Here is a 14521-nt window from a genome sequence, read left to right as displayed (position 1 = left end):
ACTGCAAACATTTATACTTTAGCTTTTTGATATTTGGAATACAAGTTCAAAACTCTGAGGGAAGTTCGTAAAGGAAGTACATTTTAAATCACATTTCTCACTGAAAATGAATGCTTTAATCCTAACACCCACAGAGTTAAAAATAAGTGCTCGCTTCATTGAATTCATTAAAACTTTGTTTACTGCTGTTCAATATTACAACAGGACAAGACACATGAGTCTAAAAATGGCTCATCATAATTTATTTTATGTTAAAATGTACAGCTTTTTTTTCAAGTGACTGACTAAAAAGATAACAGATAAATACAAGTGCGTCACTGGATTCTATTTTATACATGTATCAAGCCTCTTCAGCTTGGCCCTTACAGTCACCCTGTACAGGTACAAAGGCTACAAAAAAAAGGAAGCAATATAAACAGACACAAATAACCTTTGCTATTTTACATGCGATTTTGTAAGCTTAGATTGAGCTATTCACACGCTACTGCTCTATATTTTTTTCTTAAAAAATAACTTCAATATTTTATAAAGATAGAAAAATCTACAGATGGAATGAAAATGTAAAGTTAAAGGCATTTCCATAAAATAGCAACTTTACACCAAATTCTGAAATCCTGCCAAGTATTCAGACATTTGAAATATTTTAAAACTTGACAGATAAACACTGTAATATGCTCCATTCAGGAAACAGAAGTCTGCATTTATAAAAGAAAAAGCTGCCTTTTTTGTCAAAGAAATCTGTTACCAAAATGAAAGAGTCTTACCTCGACACCAAACACTGAGCAAAGTAAGAGACCCTTTCAACTAAACCAATATGTGACTCGGCTTTTATAGCTTTATACAAGTTTATAATTAACAAAAATATAGTTTGTTTTCTTTTAATGTCAAGTTAGGGTCACCTAATCAAGAAAAAATAAAAATAAAAACAAGAAAAAAAAAAGAAGAAGAAATGGCTTTACGGTAAGCACAACACTTGTACAGTATACTACAAAATGCACTGTCACTAACAAACATTAGCGGCATGCTGGATTAAGTGTCACTTTAAGAAACAAAATATACAATAAATGAAATGCTAAAGGCATATACATATTAAGGACTGTAAATTTGAGGTGCAGTACTATTAGATAGTTTTAGACTCTATTATCCACATTATTTGAATGGTAGCAGGCACATCAAATGGCTCCAAACCACAGGCTGCTGTGGAACTGCAGTCCAAATACAGAAGTCTTTTCTAAAGGATTTGTCATACAAAAAGGAACAAAAACAGGTACCAAAAAAAATCTCTTATAAGGCTTTCTGCTGCATACAGCTTTTTATGGTGCCAACAGTTTTTGTTTTTTTTGCATTCATACCAATTGCTGGTTTTGAAATCTTACTTGCCAAAGCATTTGTGCAGATCAATTTAATTTTCTAGTTTAATATCCCACCTACCTTCTCATATAAGATCCATTAAGGGACTGTTTGGATATGCTACTATTCATATAGCTATGGTGCCCTGGTGGAGTGTACATCATATTACTGTGTGGTGTTGCCTGCATTGATTGCTGAGCATATGGCTGTGTCCCCATCATTCCCATTTGCATTTGCATAGGATACTGGGGTGTTTGATTCATATATCCATGGTTACCATGATACCCACTGTTCATCATAGGCTGGGTCATCCGATAGCCATTCATAGCATTGAGCGTGTTCATATTCATGTTCACAGAGTTGACATTATAAGCTGGAGCTGGCATTAAATTTACGCTCATGTTCATTCCACGTTGCATTGTTAAGGTCCTTGCAGGTCCTTGCATGGCCACAGTCTGTGAAGTGCGTCCATAGATTTGAGACTGATGAGCTGCAGCTGCAGTTGGTGGTAGAGATGCTGATTTGGTTCTCATAGAAACATGGCCTTTGCCTACCATTTGAGTTTGCAGTCTTTGGGTATGGGAAATTCCAATATTTGTTGCAGTCATGTTACGCTGCAGTAGAGGGGGAGGCAAATTCATGGGTGGAGGAGTTAGGTTAGGGGGTGGAGTCATTGTAGGTTGTGCTTGAGGCCCTCCAGGAACAGAATGTGGTGACTGAGACAGCTGGACAAGCCCCGTATTACTCAAGGATGTAGACAAAGAGGCACTATTTGCATAGGAGGTAACAGCAGCTGAATGGCTGTAAGGCAATGAATGATCCATAAGTGTATTAGTTAGCTGCTGTAACTTAGCAAGACTAAAAGTAGCGGATGGCTGGGGATAATGCCCTGCACCAAACTCATTCTGACCCAGTCTGTCATATAAGCCAATGTTTGCATTGCCAGTCTCTGGGATCTCAGCCAACTGCATAGGTGGTGTAAAATTAGAAGCCATACTACACTGGGATAGCTGCTGGTTGCTGCTAGGTGGTCTTTCCACAATGCAACCTTGAGGAGATTTTACATTGCAAGGTGGTGGGGAACTGATGTTTTGTTGCATCATGCTACAGCTCCCATTCATACTTGACATTTGCTGAGTCACTGCACAGCTATTCTGTGTAAGATTGCTGGATGTCAGGCTGCTGTAGGAGCAGCTGTTTTGTGAAGAATTACCACCACAGATGCTACTTCCCATGGTTGAATCATAGCTACTTGGATTTTCATAGTTTTCTGTTGTACTTTCAATACTACCTAGATCACTAAAACCACTATCTACAACCTGTTGTGAATGGTCAGAAACTGATGGAACATCCATTATTGGACTGGTTTCCAAATTCTGTAAAGATGGCACTGAGATAGCACTCTGGTCTGGACTGATCTGAGCATAGTTATTATCTAATGGAGGAACACTTGGACTATTCACAGAACGAACTGACTGGCTAGGATGAGAATGAACTGATGAAACTGGACTATGTTCAGACTGTTGACAATCATCAAGAGGAGTCATTTGTGGACTTTGGTCTGTGTGTGTGTAATTTTGCAAACTTCGGCATGCTTCCTGTGTTTCTGCACAATCCTGAAATGCATCTTCCTGGTCACCATTTTCCTGTGTAAGAGACTGAACTGCCTGTACTGTCTCTGAATCAATTTCTAGGGTTTCAGTATTTTCCTCTTTGAATTCTGAACTTACTTCACTATTCTTTTGGTTCTGTTCATCAATATGATCTTCATCAGATTCTTGTATGTGTTCTGAATCAGCAGTCAGTTCATTGTGGTCACCATCAGATTCAGCTGTAAGATCAACACCACAGTCCATTAAATTTTCTTGACCTGAATTAGTGGTTTGAATATTTATGTCTAAAAAAGTTTCATGATTCTCAAGCACTTTGAATGTTTCTCCTGATATGTTCTTTTCTACTTCTGTTGAATCCATATGACTATCATCTTCATCATCAGCATCATGATCATCATTATGAGAAGGTTCCTCTTCCTCCTCCTCCTCTTCATCATCATCATTGTCATCCAAATGCTTAGGATCTTCTTTCTCCACACAGATTTGCTCCTCTTGGGTTTTATGTTGATTTTTAGTACCTTCATTATTTCTTTCTACATGTTTTTCTTCATTTTCCTCAACTTTTAAAATGTCATTGCCTATTTCCAAATGCATATTTTGTGAACTCAAAGGATCAGAAGGTAAATTTTCCACATCTATTTCTTGAGATCGAATGAGTTTAATAGGCTCTTTCATAATTTCATTTGTAACAGGAGCAAGACATTCTTTGTCCTCTGCTGTTTCTTTTTGTTCTTCTGCTATTACTTGATAGTCAGGCTCCATGGGAGTTTCAGGAGGCGTGTATAAGTTTAGTTTAAAACCAGTCTTTCTTTCTTTGCTCCGTCTCCATTTTGATGGACCACGCTTCACCCCTTTTGGCCATCCTTGTTTACGTCGCAGGGGTTCTGGATTGTCCTTGGAGTCTTCTTTTAACACTGGTACATCATTGTTATCAGCTTTGGAATTAAATTTAGAGTTGGGAGTAGAAAAGAGAGAATAACAAATTTTAGAAATAAACCACACTTAAATATCATTTTAGTCTAAAGAGTTTGATTACTTTTCACAAAGAAAATATATTTATAGTCCTTTTTATGTAAAGAAACTGTGCTCTCAAACATACATTAGGGCTCTATACATATTCATATCTTCATTGGCTACCAGTACAATACAGGGCTAAATTTAAAACTCTATGTCTGATCTTCAAGGCCCTTAAAGGAAATGGCCCCAAGTACTTGAAGAACAGGATGACCCTCTACACACCTCCAAGGACACTAAGGTCCTCCCCAAGGGTTATCCCTAACCACACCCTCTCCAAAAGACATTGCATGATGTGATACCTGCAAGTGAGCTTTCTCCAGAGTAGCCCCCATACTCTGGAATGCTCTTCCTGAAAGGCCCTGCTTAACACAAGACTCTCTCTACTTCAGGAAGCAGGTGAAAGATTGGCTCTTCAACCAGGCCTTTAATGGAAGAAGTAACTAACTTCTTAGTCTCACACACAACAAGTGACACAGGCTGCACATACTGCAGCAGGACATGTTTATCCATGCATACCCTAGCTGAAATAACATTTAAACAGTCTACTAAAAATTCTGGCCCCTCCTACATCCCAATGCCTTGATTTTCTACTTTTTTCACTTGGACGTTTTTTTTTAATTGACCAACAAAATGTCCAAAGCACAAAACAAACAAACAAACAAATTTAATCATCTCTCTGGGGGATGCAACTTTCTTTAAATTATTCACCTTATTTTCTAACTCCTCTTAGTCTCTTACTTATCTATATGTTCAATCTTTACTTATACCCTAAGCTATCAAAATGTTCTATTACGTATTGTGTTGACATTGTAAGTAGCATATTTTGGAGCTCATTTTCAAAACAGAAAAATGTTGAAGAAGTGGCATAAATCTGCATTTGGACGTTTTTCCTCACAAAAACGTCCAAATTGGTATTTTCAAAACCAATTTTTAGATGTTTTTCTATGAAGTCCATCAGAAGTGCGTTAAAATCACAAGGGGTGTGTCAAGAGCGGGATCTGGGCGTTCCTAGAACTTGGGACATTTGTCAGCCACAATGGAACAAAACAAAAGTGTCTAGGACTAAAACTAAGATGTACTGAGCTAGACCTGGAGGGAATCAGGGGTGAACCCTCAATACCCCCCCAGTGGTCACTGATCCCCTCCCACCCCCCACAATTGTAAATACAAATATGATTTAGGAGCCTCTATGACAGCCTCAGATGTTAGGGCCAGGTGTATTAGAGCAGCATGCAGGTCCCTGGAGTAGTGCTGTGGTCAGTGAAGTGCACCATGGAGTGGGGGACTCTGGTCCCTATCTCCCTCTACCTGTCACATTTGTGGGGGAAACTGTGAGCCCTCTAAAGCTCACCAGAAACCCACTGTACCTATATATAGGTGCCCCCTTCACCCAAAAGGGCTATTGTAGTGGTGTACAGTTGTGGGAAGTGGGTTTTGGGGGGCTCAGCTGACAAGATAAGGGAGCAATGGTGAGATGTGCACCTAGGAGTATGTTTTTTAAGTCCACTGTAGTGCCCCCTAGGGTGTCCCATTTATCTCCTGGGATGTCCAGGAGACCAGTCTACTAAAAATTCTGGCCCCTCCTACATCCCAATGCCTTGATTTTCTACTTTTTCCACTTGGACGTTTTTTTTTTAAATTGACCAAAAAACAAAATGTCCAAAGCACAAAACCTTGTTAGAAACAGTATTTCCAAAAACAAAAAAAGATAGACGTTTTTCTTTTTTGAAAATGAACTTCTTTCCTATTCAAATTTTGGAAGATTTTTGCAAAACATCTAAAGTCGAACTTGGACGTCATATCGAAAATGCCCCTCCACGCCATACTTTGTACTGTTATTTGAATATTTTTACTGTTGTAATTGTCTATTGTTTATGTTTGATTTACTCTTACTGTACACCACCTTGAGTGAATTCTTTTAAAAAGGCAGTAAAACAATCCTGATAAATAAATAAATATATCATAGCAGGTACATTGTATCTTTTCCTATCCACTAGTTTGGGAAAATATAGTCCTAAAATTTAATAATACATTTCCCACAGAAATACAATGTATTGATTATATATAAAGAACAGACACAAGTAATTATATATAAAATATAGGGATGTGCCTACAAATTGCTTGCATGCTCATATACCTCCAAATACACACACATACCCATTGACATGCGCATTCAAAAAACCTCTTGCAAACAGAATGTGTACAAAAAAACATGAATGTGTGCAACACTGAAACCAGAAAATCACAAAACTTTTGCTTAAAAAAAGACAACTTTTATTGGCCATGCACACTTCTAATAAACAATGACCTACACTACCACTATATAAAGTAAAACTAAGACTAGTAAAAACATTGCTATACAGATTGGGAGGGGGAGGAGTGATTTTATAACTGTGCACATGTGTAAAAAGTATATGCATAGCTCTCTGCACAAATTTGGCTGGATTTTCAAAGCAAAACTGTGTGCATGTCTGTTTTGAAAATTACTCCAAGAGAAACTACATATAAATTTACATTGATCTTTGGTAGATGCACATTTTCAGGGTAATTAATTTACATATACACACTTTAATTTGCAAAAGTATGCAAACCCTACCTCAACTTGGGAACACCTCCTTCTCAAGTCAATTTTGTGTGCATATTCATGCAACTTTACCTGAATATAGGGCAGGAAACTTTATACAGCCCATTTCTTTGGGCAGGCCTTGACAGAATTTCTTTGGAGTTTAGAGCTAGTAACTCTGACATTTCATCACCCCTCTCCCTGGTGGTCTACACCAAAGTTGAAGAGCGGCTGGGGACAGAGAGATACCCTCCTATGGCTCATTTAGGGCCTGATTTACTATGAATTTCTTTCTATTTCATGTCTAAGAGAAAAGAAAGCTTAATAAATCAGGTTTATAATGTACTACTGCAGGCCACTGGCAGAAATACATAGCCAACAACCCCTTCCCCACCAAAGCACTCTCATTGCTTGACTCTGTCATCACCCACTCACTCTCTTTATTCTAACCTGTCACCATCCAATCTGTCTTTCTTTCATTCACCTACCATGACATCAGTCAGTTTCTCTCTCTCCTATCCTCCTTGTTTGTTGACATAAAACATGCAATTTGATTATCTATCTGAACTAGCACAGAGTGATCAAGAAGATAATACACAAACATTCAGAGGTCCTAAAATATCGCTCAGAGATCCAGTTTGCAACCAGGTATCTACAAACTGAATACTTCCTACCAGAGAAAGTCAGGTTCCTCCCTGCACGTTTAAGAAGAACATGGCTCTTAGGTGTCTATTTGAAATAAGGCAATTTTCCTGCGCATCTGACCTCTGAAAGCCATTATGAAATTCACTACAGCATATTTCCAAGATGTTACATCTTTTTCTTGGAGGGAGTAAAGGCCCTGGAGTATATCTCCTCTAAGTATGCACCCAGCTCAGACTGAAGAATCTGTGGCCAATACATTCTGATGTTGTATAACTTGGAAAGGACATGCATTCATCAAAATGAATGAAAGATCCACCAAATAAGAATGCTTTTGACTTCCTCCATTACCACAATGACATTCTGGTGTGTTTAAATGATCTGGGTCCACAAAGACCATAGATTCATATTATCAGATGCCTTATTATCAGTCAAGGGTAGCAAATCATTAAAAGGACAAAGACATACATTAGCTAAAATGTACCAAGTTTTTTTAGTCTCTCACAAGGACAGAATATTGAAGGGACATATCTTGTGTGCTTTTTAAGAGCCATCATTTAAGAACACAAGAACACAAAACAGAGTTATTATTAGATATAACACTGTATTTTCTAATATTGCTTTGTCTTTAAAGCAGCGCCAGTTATGACTTCAGTTAACTTTTTTTTTTTTTAATGAACATGGAGTACATATAAGAGACTGAGTAGACTACTGTTTGCTCTCCATTTTTTAAAATTGTTTCCATAATCGGTTCTTGAAATATTGGAGAGTGAAAATTGTAGGTTCTCATACTGTTTTTGTTTTATGCTCTTTGCTGTTTTAAATGATGGTTCTTGAAAAGCACACAAGATATTTCCCTAAAGAGAACTTGGTACATTTCAGCTAATGTAAGTCTTTTGTCCTATGACTTGTCATCCTGGACAGATAAAAAAAAAACCCCAAACTTAACATAGAAGCCACTTTAACATGCACGAATGATCATTTTGACTGTCTTTTATGTTTATAATTTGTATTATGTTTTCAGTTCTATTTTATTATTATTTATTTGGTGAAATGTGGCCACACTGAGTTTGGTTGGACCTCGATAATGGTTTTAAAGAAATTTGGATGCATCTCGCCTTCTTTTCATCTTGAAACTGTGTGCAAGCTGTTTACGCCTCTTTGTTGGATACATCTTGCACACAAGCTTCATGTTTAAAGTTGCTGGGGGCTTTTATTTTTTTTTTTGAGACATAGTCAAAAAAGAAAGCTGAGAAATCAAATTTCCCACTTCTGAAAGAAAACTAGGACATTGTTCCCCTAGGGGGCAAAAAAGTGAAAGGCAGCAAATAAAAAAAAAAGAAGTTTAAAAATGACCAAAAAACCTAACTAGAGGTGCACAAGATAAAAAAAAAATAAAGATCCCACACAATGTCATCAGTACATCAAAATCTTTTCAAAGAGAGAGAGAGAGAGAGACAGTGGACACATCTTACTCAATGTGCAGAAAAACAAACTCTATAGGCTCTATGCACGTATCTTTCGATGGCCCCCCAGAACTTTTCCCTAAACTGAAAAGGCTTTCTTGCATAGGCTCTGTTGGGTAATGAGACCGAGTTGTGAAGACTCTGTTTTCTGCTTGTCAGACTTACATTTATTTGAAATGATCAATTTATTAAAAATTATATTATTATAACAGGGGGAGGGAGCGCCATATATCTTTCTGCAGTTAAATACGGCGAAAGAAAATGTTTAATTAGTAATCAAGGTTCTCATATACACAAAAAAAAAAGACTGAGGAATGGTCCAATCAACCAGGGCTAGATAATTCTGCTACTGGATATATGCTTTATCAAACAAAGTAATGAAGAAAAAGATCACTCGCTGGTAGCTCACACTAAATGTCCACAAAAAAGTGATCAAAAGACCAAACAAGCTAGACTGTGGGAGTATACAGAAACATCGGTCTACATTTTTTTCAAAGGAGGAAAAAGGGGCCTCAGTTAATGCCGTAGCCGATATAATGCAAAGTAATTTTAACAATCAGCTACATACGGCTAATCGATCACTGACTCTCCTAAAAAAAAAAACCTCCACATTTTCACTCAAATGTAAAGCGATGAACAGAATTTTATTCTTTTTTTCTTTTTGGTTACTCAATTATCAATTCAATGTATCAAAGTACTAAACATTGTCCCAGACAAGGCTAGCTAGTAAGGTTGACGTTTATATCAAAGTTGGTCATTGTCTCTGCACAAGATTAGTATCTGACTCATTTACTGAACACCTTTTCATGAATGTCACCGCATGCCATTACACTACATGGAGATCATGGGTGGTGTGTGACGTTTTCCACTTCCTGGATTTTGTGAAGAGATTTTCAGAGGAAACCGTGAGTATGAATGACTTCTATAAATGATAACTAGCAAATGAAATAAACTGAACTTAGAAATTTTAAATTAACATTTACTTACTTGTGCATTGATCCTCTTCTCTATGACTATGATAGTCTTCCTCCTCTTCCTCAATGTGTCTCTGTCGACCATGTTGGTAATGGAGTACTTTCCTGATGACAGGCTTCAACTGATCATCTTCCTGATCAGTCTCCAAAGTTAGATCTAACCGTGGCATAGGCCTTTCTTCATCTGAGTTGGCAAAGGGTTCATTCAATACTTCAGTAGTTTCAGATATAGTCTCTGTTGTAACACTGCTATTAATCCTGCGGCATTTACGGCCCCTTTTCTTCTTAAGTAGGAATGATCTCTGAAAAGTATTGCAAAATATATAATAGACATTAAAATTCTAAAGGTATATTCAACCAATCAAAATATAGTACAAGCATTCTAATGATTTAGTATTGGTCTTGGAGAAAGTAGGACTCCTATAATTATTAGACCAACCTAAAACTAATCCAAAGATACCACAAATCCCTTCTTCGGATGTATAAAGACATATACATTATTTGCAGAGCTGATATATCACATCTTTGGATTATTCTTAAACTGGTTCAATAAAAGAAAAATGTACTGCAAAATATACAGTAAATGAAAGCAAATGAACCACCATCCAATTCCAGAATGATAATGCTCAGTTTGAAATGGAAAGAATTTCTAAACTATGCCTTTGCAGATGACCATTTGTATTAACAAAGTATATTTAAGGAGCAGATAAAACTCACTGCAAATAGGAAACGTGGCTACGTTGACCACTGGCAATGGATTCTGGAGTTTTCATGTTTTATTCCCTTTGAATTCTGATTGAATTTATGTTTATATTGTTCTGAGGAATTAGTGAAGTTACTCGCCTGTAGCAGGTGTTCTCCAAGGACAGTAGGACACATATTGCCACATATGGGTGACATTATTCAAAAGAGCCTGGCACAGATGCTACCCAGCGTTCCATTATCTTCTGAAACTGTTGGAATTGCCATACGTAAGTACATAAGTACTGCCATACTGGGAGAGACCGAAGGTCCATCAAGGCCAGCATCCTGTTTCCAACAGTGGCCAATCCAGGTCACAAGTACCTGGCAAGATCCCAAAAACAGTACAATACATTCTATGTTGCTTATTTTAGAAATAAGCAGTGGATTTTCCCCAAGTCCATTTTATTAATGGTCTATGGACTTTTCCTTTAGGAAGCTATCCAAATCTTTTTAAAACCCCGCTAAGCTAGCTGCTTTTACTACATTCTCTGGCAACGAATTCAAGAGTTTAATTACACGTGGAGTGAAGAAATATTTGCTCTGATTCATTTTCAATTTCCTACTTTCTAGCTTCAATGCGTGCCCCCTAGTCCTAGTATTTTTGGAAAAAGTAAACAAGCAATTCACATCTACTCGTTTCACTCCACTCATTATTTTATAGACCTCTATCATATCTCCATACTGCGCATGCATGAATGCCTTCCTGCCTGAGTGTGTGGGACCAGCAATATAAAAAAAGCTTAAGTAATACAACTTCTAGGGGAGGAGGGAGGGTATGTGGCAACATTTGTCCTGCTGTCCTCGGAGAACACCTGATATAAGTGGGCAACTTAGAGGGGCAAAATCGAAAGGGGCACCCAAGTTTTCCTGGGGACGTCCTCGCAGGACGGCTCCAGCAAGTGGCTGGGAAACCCGTATTATCGAAACAAGATGGGCGTACATCTTTCATTTCGATAATACGGTCAGGGACGCCCCAAATCAGCAAATTTAGGTCAACCTTAGAGATGGTCTACTACTACTACTACTACTTAACATTTCTAAAGCGCTACTAGGGTTATGCAGCGCTGTACAATTTAACATGGAAAGACAGTCCCTGCTCGAAGAGCTTACAATCTAAAAGACAAATGTACAGTTAATTTGATAGGTCAGACAGATTGGGGCAACCTATATGTTCGAAAGGTTAGGTTCCGAATGCAGCATTGAAGAGGTGAGCTTTAAGCAAGGATTTGAAGATGGGTAGGGAGGGGGCTTGGCGAAGGGATTCAGGAAGATTGTTCCAGACATAGGGTGAGGCAAGGCAAAATGAGCGGAGCCTGGAGTTGGCAATGGTGGAGAAGAGTACTGAGAGGAGGGATTTGTCATGTGAGCGGAGATTACTGGCAGGAACGTAGGGGGAGATGAGGGTAGAGAGGTAGTGAGGAGCAGCAGAGTGAGTGCATTTGTAAGTAAGGAGGAGAAGCTTGAATTGGATGCGGTATCTGATCGGAAGCCAGTGAAGCGACTTGAGGAGAGGGGTGATATGAGTATATCGGTTCTGGTGGAATATAAGACGTGCGGCAGAGTTCTGAATGGATTGAAGGGGGGATAGATGGCTGAGTGGGAGGCCAGTGAGGAGCAAGTTGCAGTAGTCGAGGCGAGAGGTAATGAGAGCATGGACGAGAGTTCGGGTGATGTGCCCAGTGAGGAAAGGGCAAATTTTGTTGATGTTGAAAAGGAAGAAGCGACAGGTTTTGGCAGTCTGCTGGATATGCGCAGAGAAGGAGAGGGAGGAGTCGAAGATGACCCCGAGGTTGCGGGCAGATGAGACGGGGAGGATGAGGGTGCCATCAACTGAGATAGAGAGTGGGGGAAGAAGAGAAGTGGGCTTAGGTGGAAAGACGAGGAGCTCGGTCTTGGACATGTTTAGCTTCAGGTGGCGGTTGGACATCCAGGCAGCAATGTCGGATAGGCAGGCCAATACCTTGGCCTGGGTCTCTGCGGTGATGTCTGGTGTGGAGAGATAGAGCTGGGTGTCATCAGCGTAAAGATGATACTGGAAGCCATGAGATGAGATCAGTGAGCCTAGGGAAGAGGTGTAGATAGAGAAGAGAAGGGGTCCAAGAACAGATCCCTGGGGAACTCCAACAGATAGCGGGATAGGAGTGGAGGAAGATCCGTGAGAGTGCACCCTGAATGTGCGGTGGGAGAGATAGGAGGAGAACCAGGAGAGGACAGAGCCCTGGAACCCAAATGAGGCCAGTGTGGCGAGAAGTAAATCTTGATTGACAGTGTCAAAAGCAGCAGAAAGATCAAGGAGGATGAGGATGGAGTAGTGGCCTCTGGATTTGGCCAGGAGCAGGTCAATGCAGACTTTAGAGAGTGCTGTTTCTGTCGAGTGGAAAGGGCGGAAACCAGACTGGAGTGGGTCGAGGATGGCATGAGAGGAGAGAAAATCAAGACAGCGGCTGTGAACGGCGCGCTCAAGTATTTTGGAGAGGAAGGGTAGGAGAGAGATGGGGCGATAGTTGGGAGGGGCAGGTAGGGTCAAGTGATGGTTTTTTGAGGAGAGGTGTGACTACGGCGTGCTTGAAGGTGCTAGGAGGATGTACTTGGATTTTAGACACCAAACAAATTCTGCAGAACTGTTTGACCAAACCAACTTTTGCATCAGGAATCCTTCTCAAGTAGTACTGAGATGTGAATGTGTAGACAGAAGACTATGTAGGGCAGGTAAAAGGATCGAAGGCCTTGCCCTCACACCAGACAGTAAGGGACCCTTTTACTAAGGTGCGTAGGCGCCTATGCACGTACAATGTGCAGCAAATTGGAACTACCGCCCACCCGACTACCATGTGCCCCGGGTAGTAATTTCATCTTTGACGCACATCCAAAACACGCAGTAGAAATTTCACCTTGTGGAGCTTACCTGGCAGTAGGCAGCAGTGTATGCATGCTGATGATTATCACCCAGTTAACGCGTGAGACCATACTGCTAAGTCAATGGGTGGCAATAAAGTCTCAGGCCAAAAACGGACACGCGCTGGTTTTGACACACGTCTATTTTCGGCCACTAAACAAAAGGCCTTTTTTGCAGGCACGCTGAAAAATGGACCTGTGCATGTCCAAAACACGTGCCTACACCATCGAAGGCCATTTTTTGGTGCACCTTAGTAAAAGGGCCCCTTAATCTCTTCCACTTAAAATTACACAACTTCTTGGTGGAATCCTCCCTGGAAGCAAGCAGGACTTGGGAGACACCCTCTTGCAGATGAAGAGATGCTAACTCTATGCTCTCAACATCCAAACCATAAGGGCTAGGGATTGGAGACTGGGATGCAAGAGAGACCCTTCATTTTGAGTGATAAGGCTCGGAAAACAGTCCAGTCTCCATGGGTCTTCTGAAGAGAACTCTATAAGTAGAGGGAACAATATCTGCCATGGCCAGTAGGGCACAATTAGGATCATGGTTCCCTGGTCCTACTAAAGTTTCAGCAGCATCTTCCCACAAGAGGTATTGGAGGATATACACACAGAAGGCCTTGAACCCTAGTTTGCTGTGTGATCGCAGCCTGGAGCAGAGCTGAGGAACTTTCTCGTTGAGGTGAGTGGTGTATAGATACAACGATGGGGTGTCCCACTCTCAGAAGATTCGTTGGACAACACCCATGTTCAGAGACCACTCATGTGGTTGCATCACCCTTCTCAAACTGTCCACCAAGCTTATCTCTTCCTGCCAGGTATATGGGTGGAGGCACAATGCCATATCCTGACTGCCTCCTGACACAAGAGGTACGACCCTGTGCTTCTCTACTTGTTGACATAGTACATCGCAATCTGACTGTCCGTTTGAATGAGGATTAATTGGTGCAACATCTGAGCTCTGAAAGTCTTTAGAGCATTCAAAATATCTCAGAGCTCCAAGAGATTGATGTGAAGTTGCTTCCCCTGAGCGGACTAGTGACCCTGGGTGTGAAGCCCGTCTACATGAGCTTCCCAGCCCAGATTGGAAGCATCTGTCATTAGCGTCTTGTGTGGGGGAGAAATTTAGTATGGAAGTCCCAAGACTAGATTGGGCCAAAATGCCCACCACAAGAGCAAAAGCCTACAGTTTGGGAGTGACAGAGATGACATCCGCTAGGTTCCTTGAAGCCTGACACCACTGGGAACCTAGGG

General features: G+C 40.2%; 1 protein-coding gene across 6 annotated transcripts in view; it reads right to left on the bottom strand.

Annotated features, from left to right (window-relative positions):
- Positions 1 to 209: 209 nt before the first annotated feature.
- KAT6B (lysine acetyltransferase 6B) overlaps positions 210 to 14521 on the bottom strand; it is a 364617-nt gene continuing 350305 nt past the window's right edge. For all 6 annotated transcript variants that reach the window (XM_030203217.1, XM_030203216.1, XM_030203215.1 and 3 more), the window contains 2 exons: positions 9639 to 9927; positions 210 to 3898 (listed from right to left, as the gene is read on the bottom strand). In XM_030203217.1, coding sequence (XP_030059077.1) covers positions 1428 to 3898; positions 9639 to 9927 — 2760 coding nt within the window. In that variant the 3' untranslated portion in view covers positions 210 to 1427. The remainder of the gene's footprint in view (positions 3899 to 9638; positions 9928 to 14521) is intronic.

This window comes from Microcaecilia unicolor, chromosome 5 (assembly GCF_901765095.1).
Source record: "Microcaecilia unicolor chromosome 5, aMicUni1.1, whole genome shotgun sequence".
Classification (NCBI taxonomy): domain Eukaryota; kingdom Metazoa; phylum Chordata; class Amphibia; order Gymnophiona; family Siphonopidae; genus Microcaecilia; species Microcaecilia unicolor.
The sequence above is the reverse complement of the archived record's forward strand: the minus strand, read 5'-3'. Positions and strand labels throughout refer to the sequence as shown.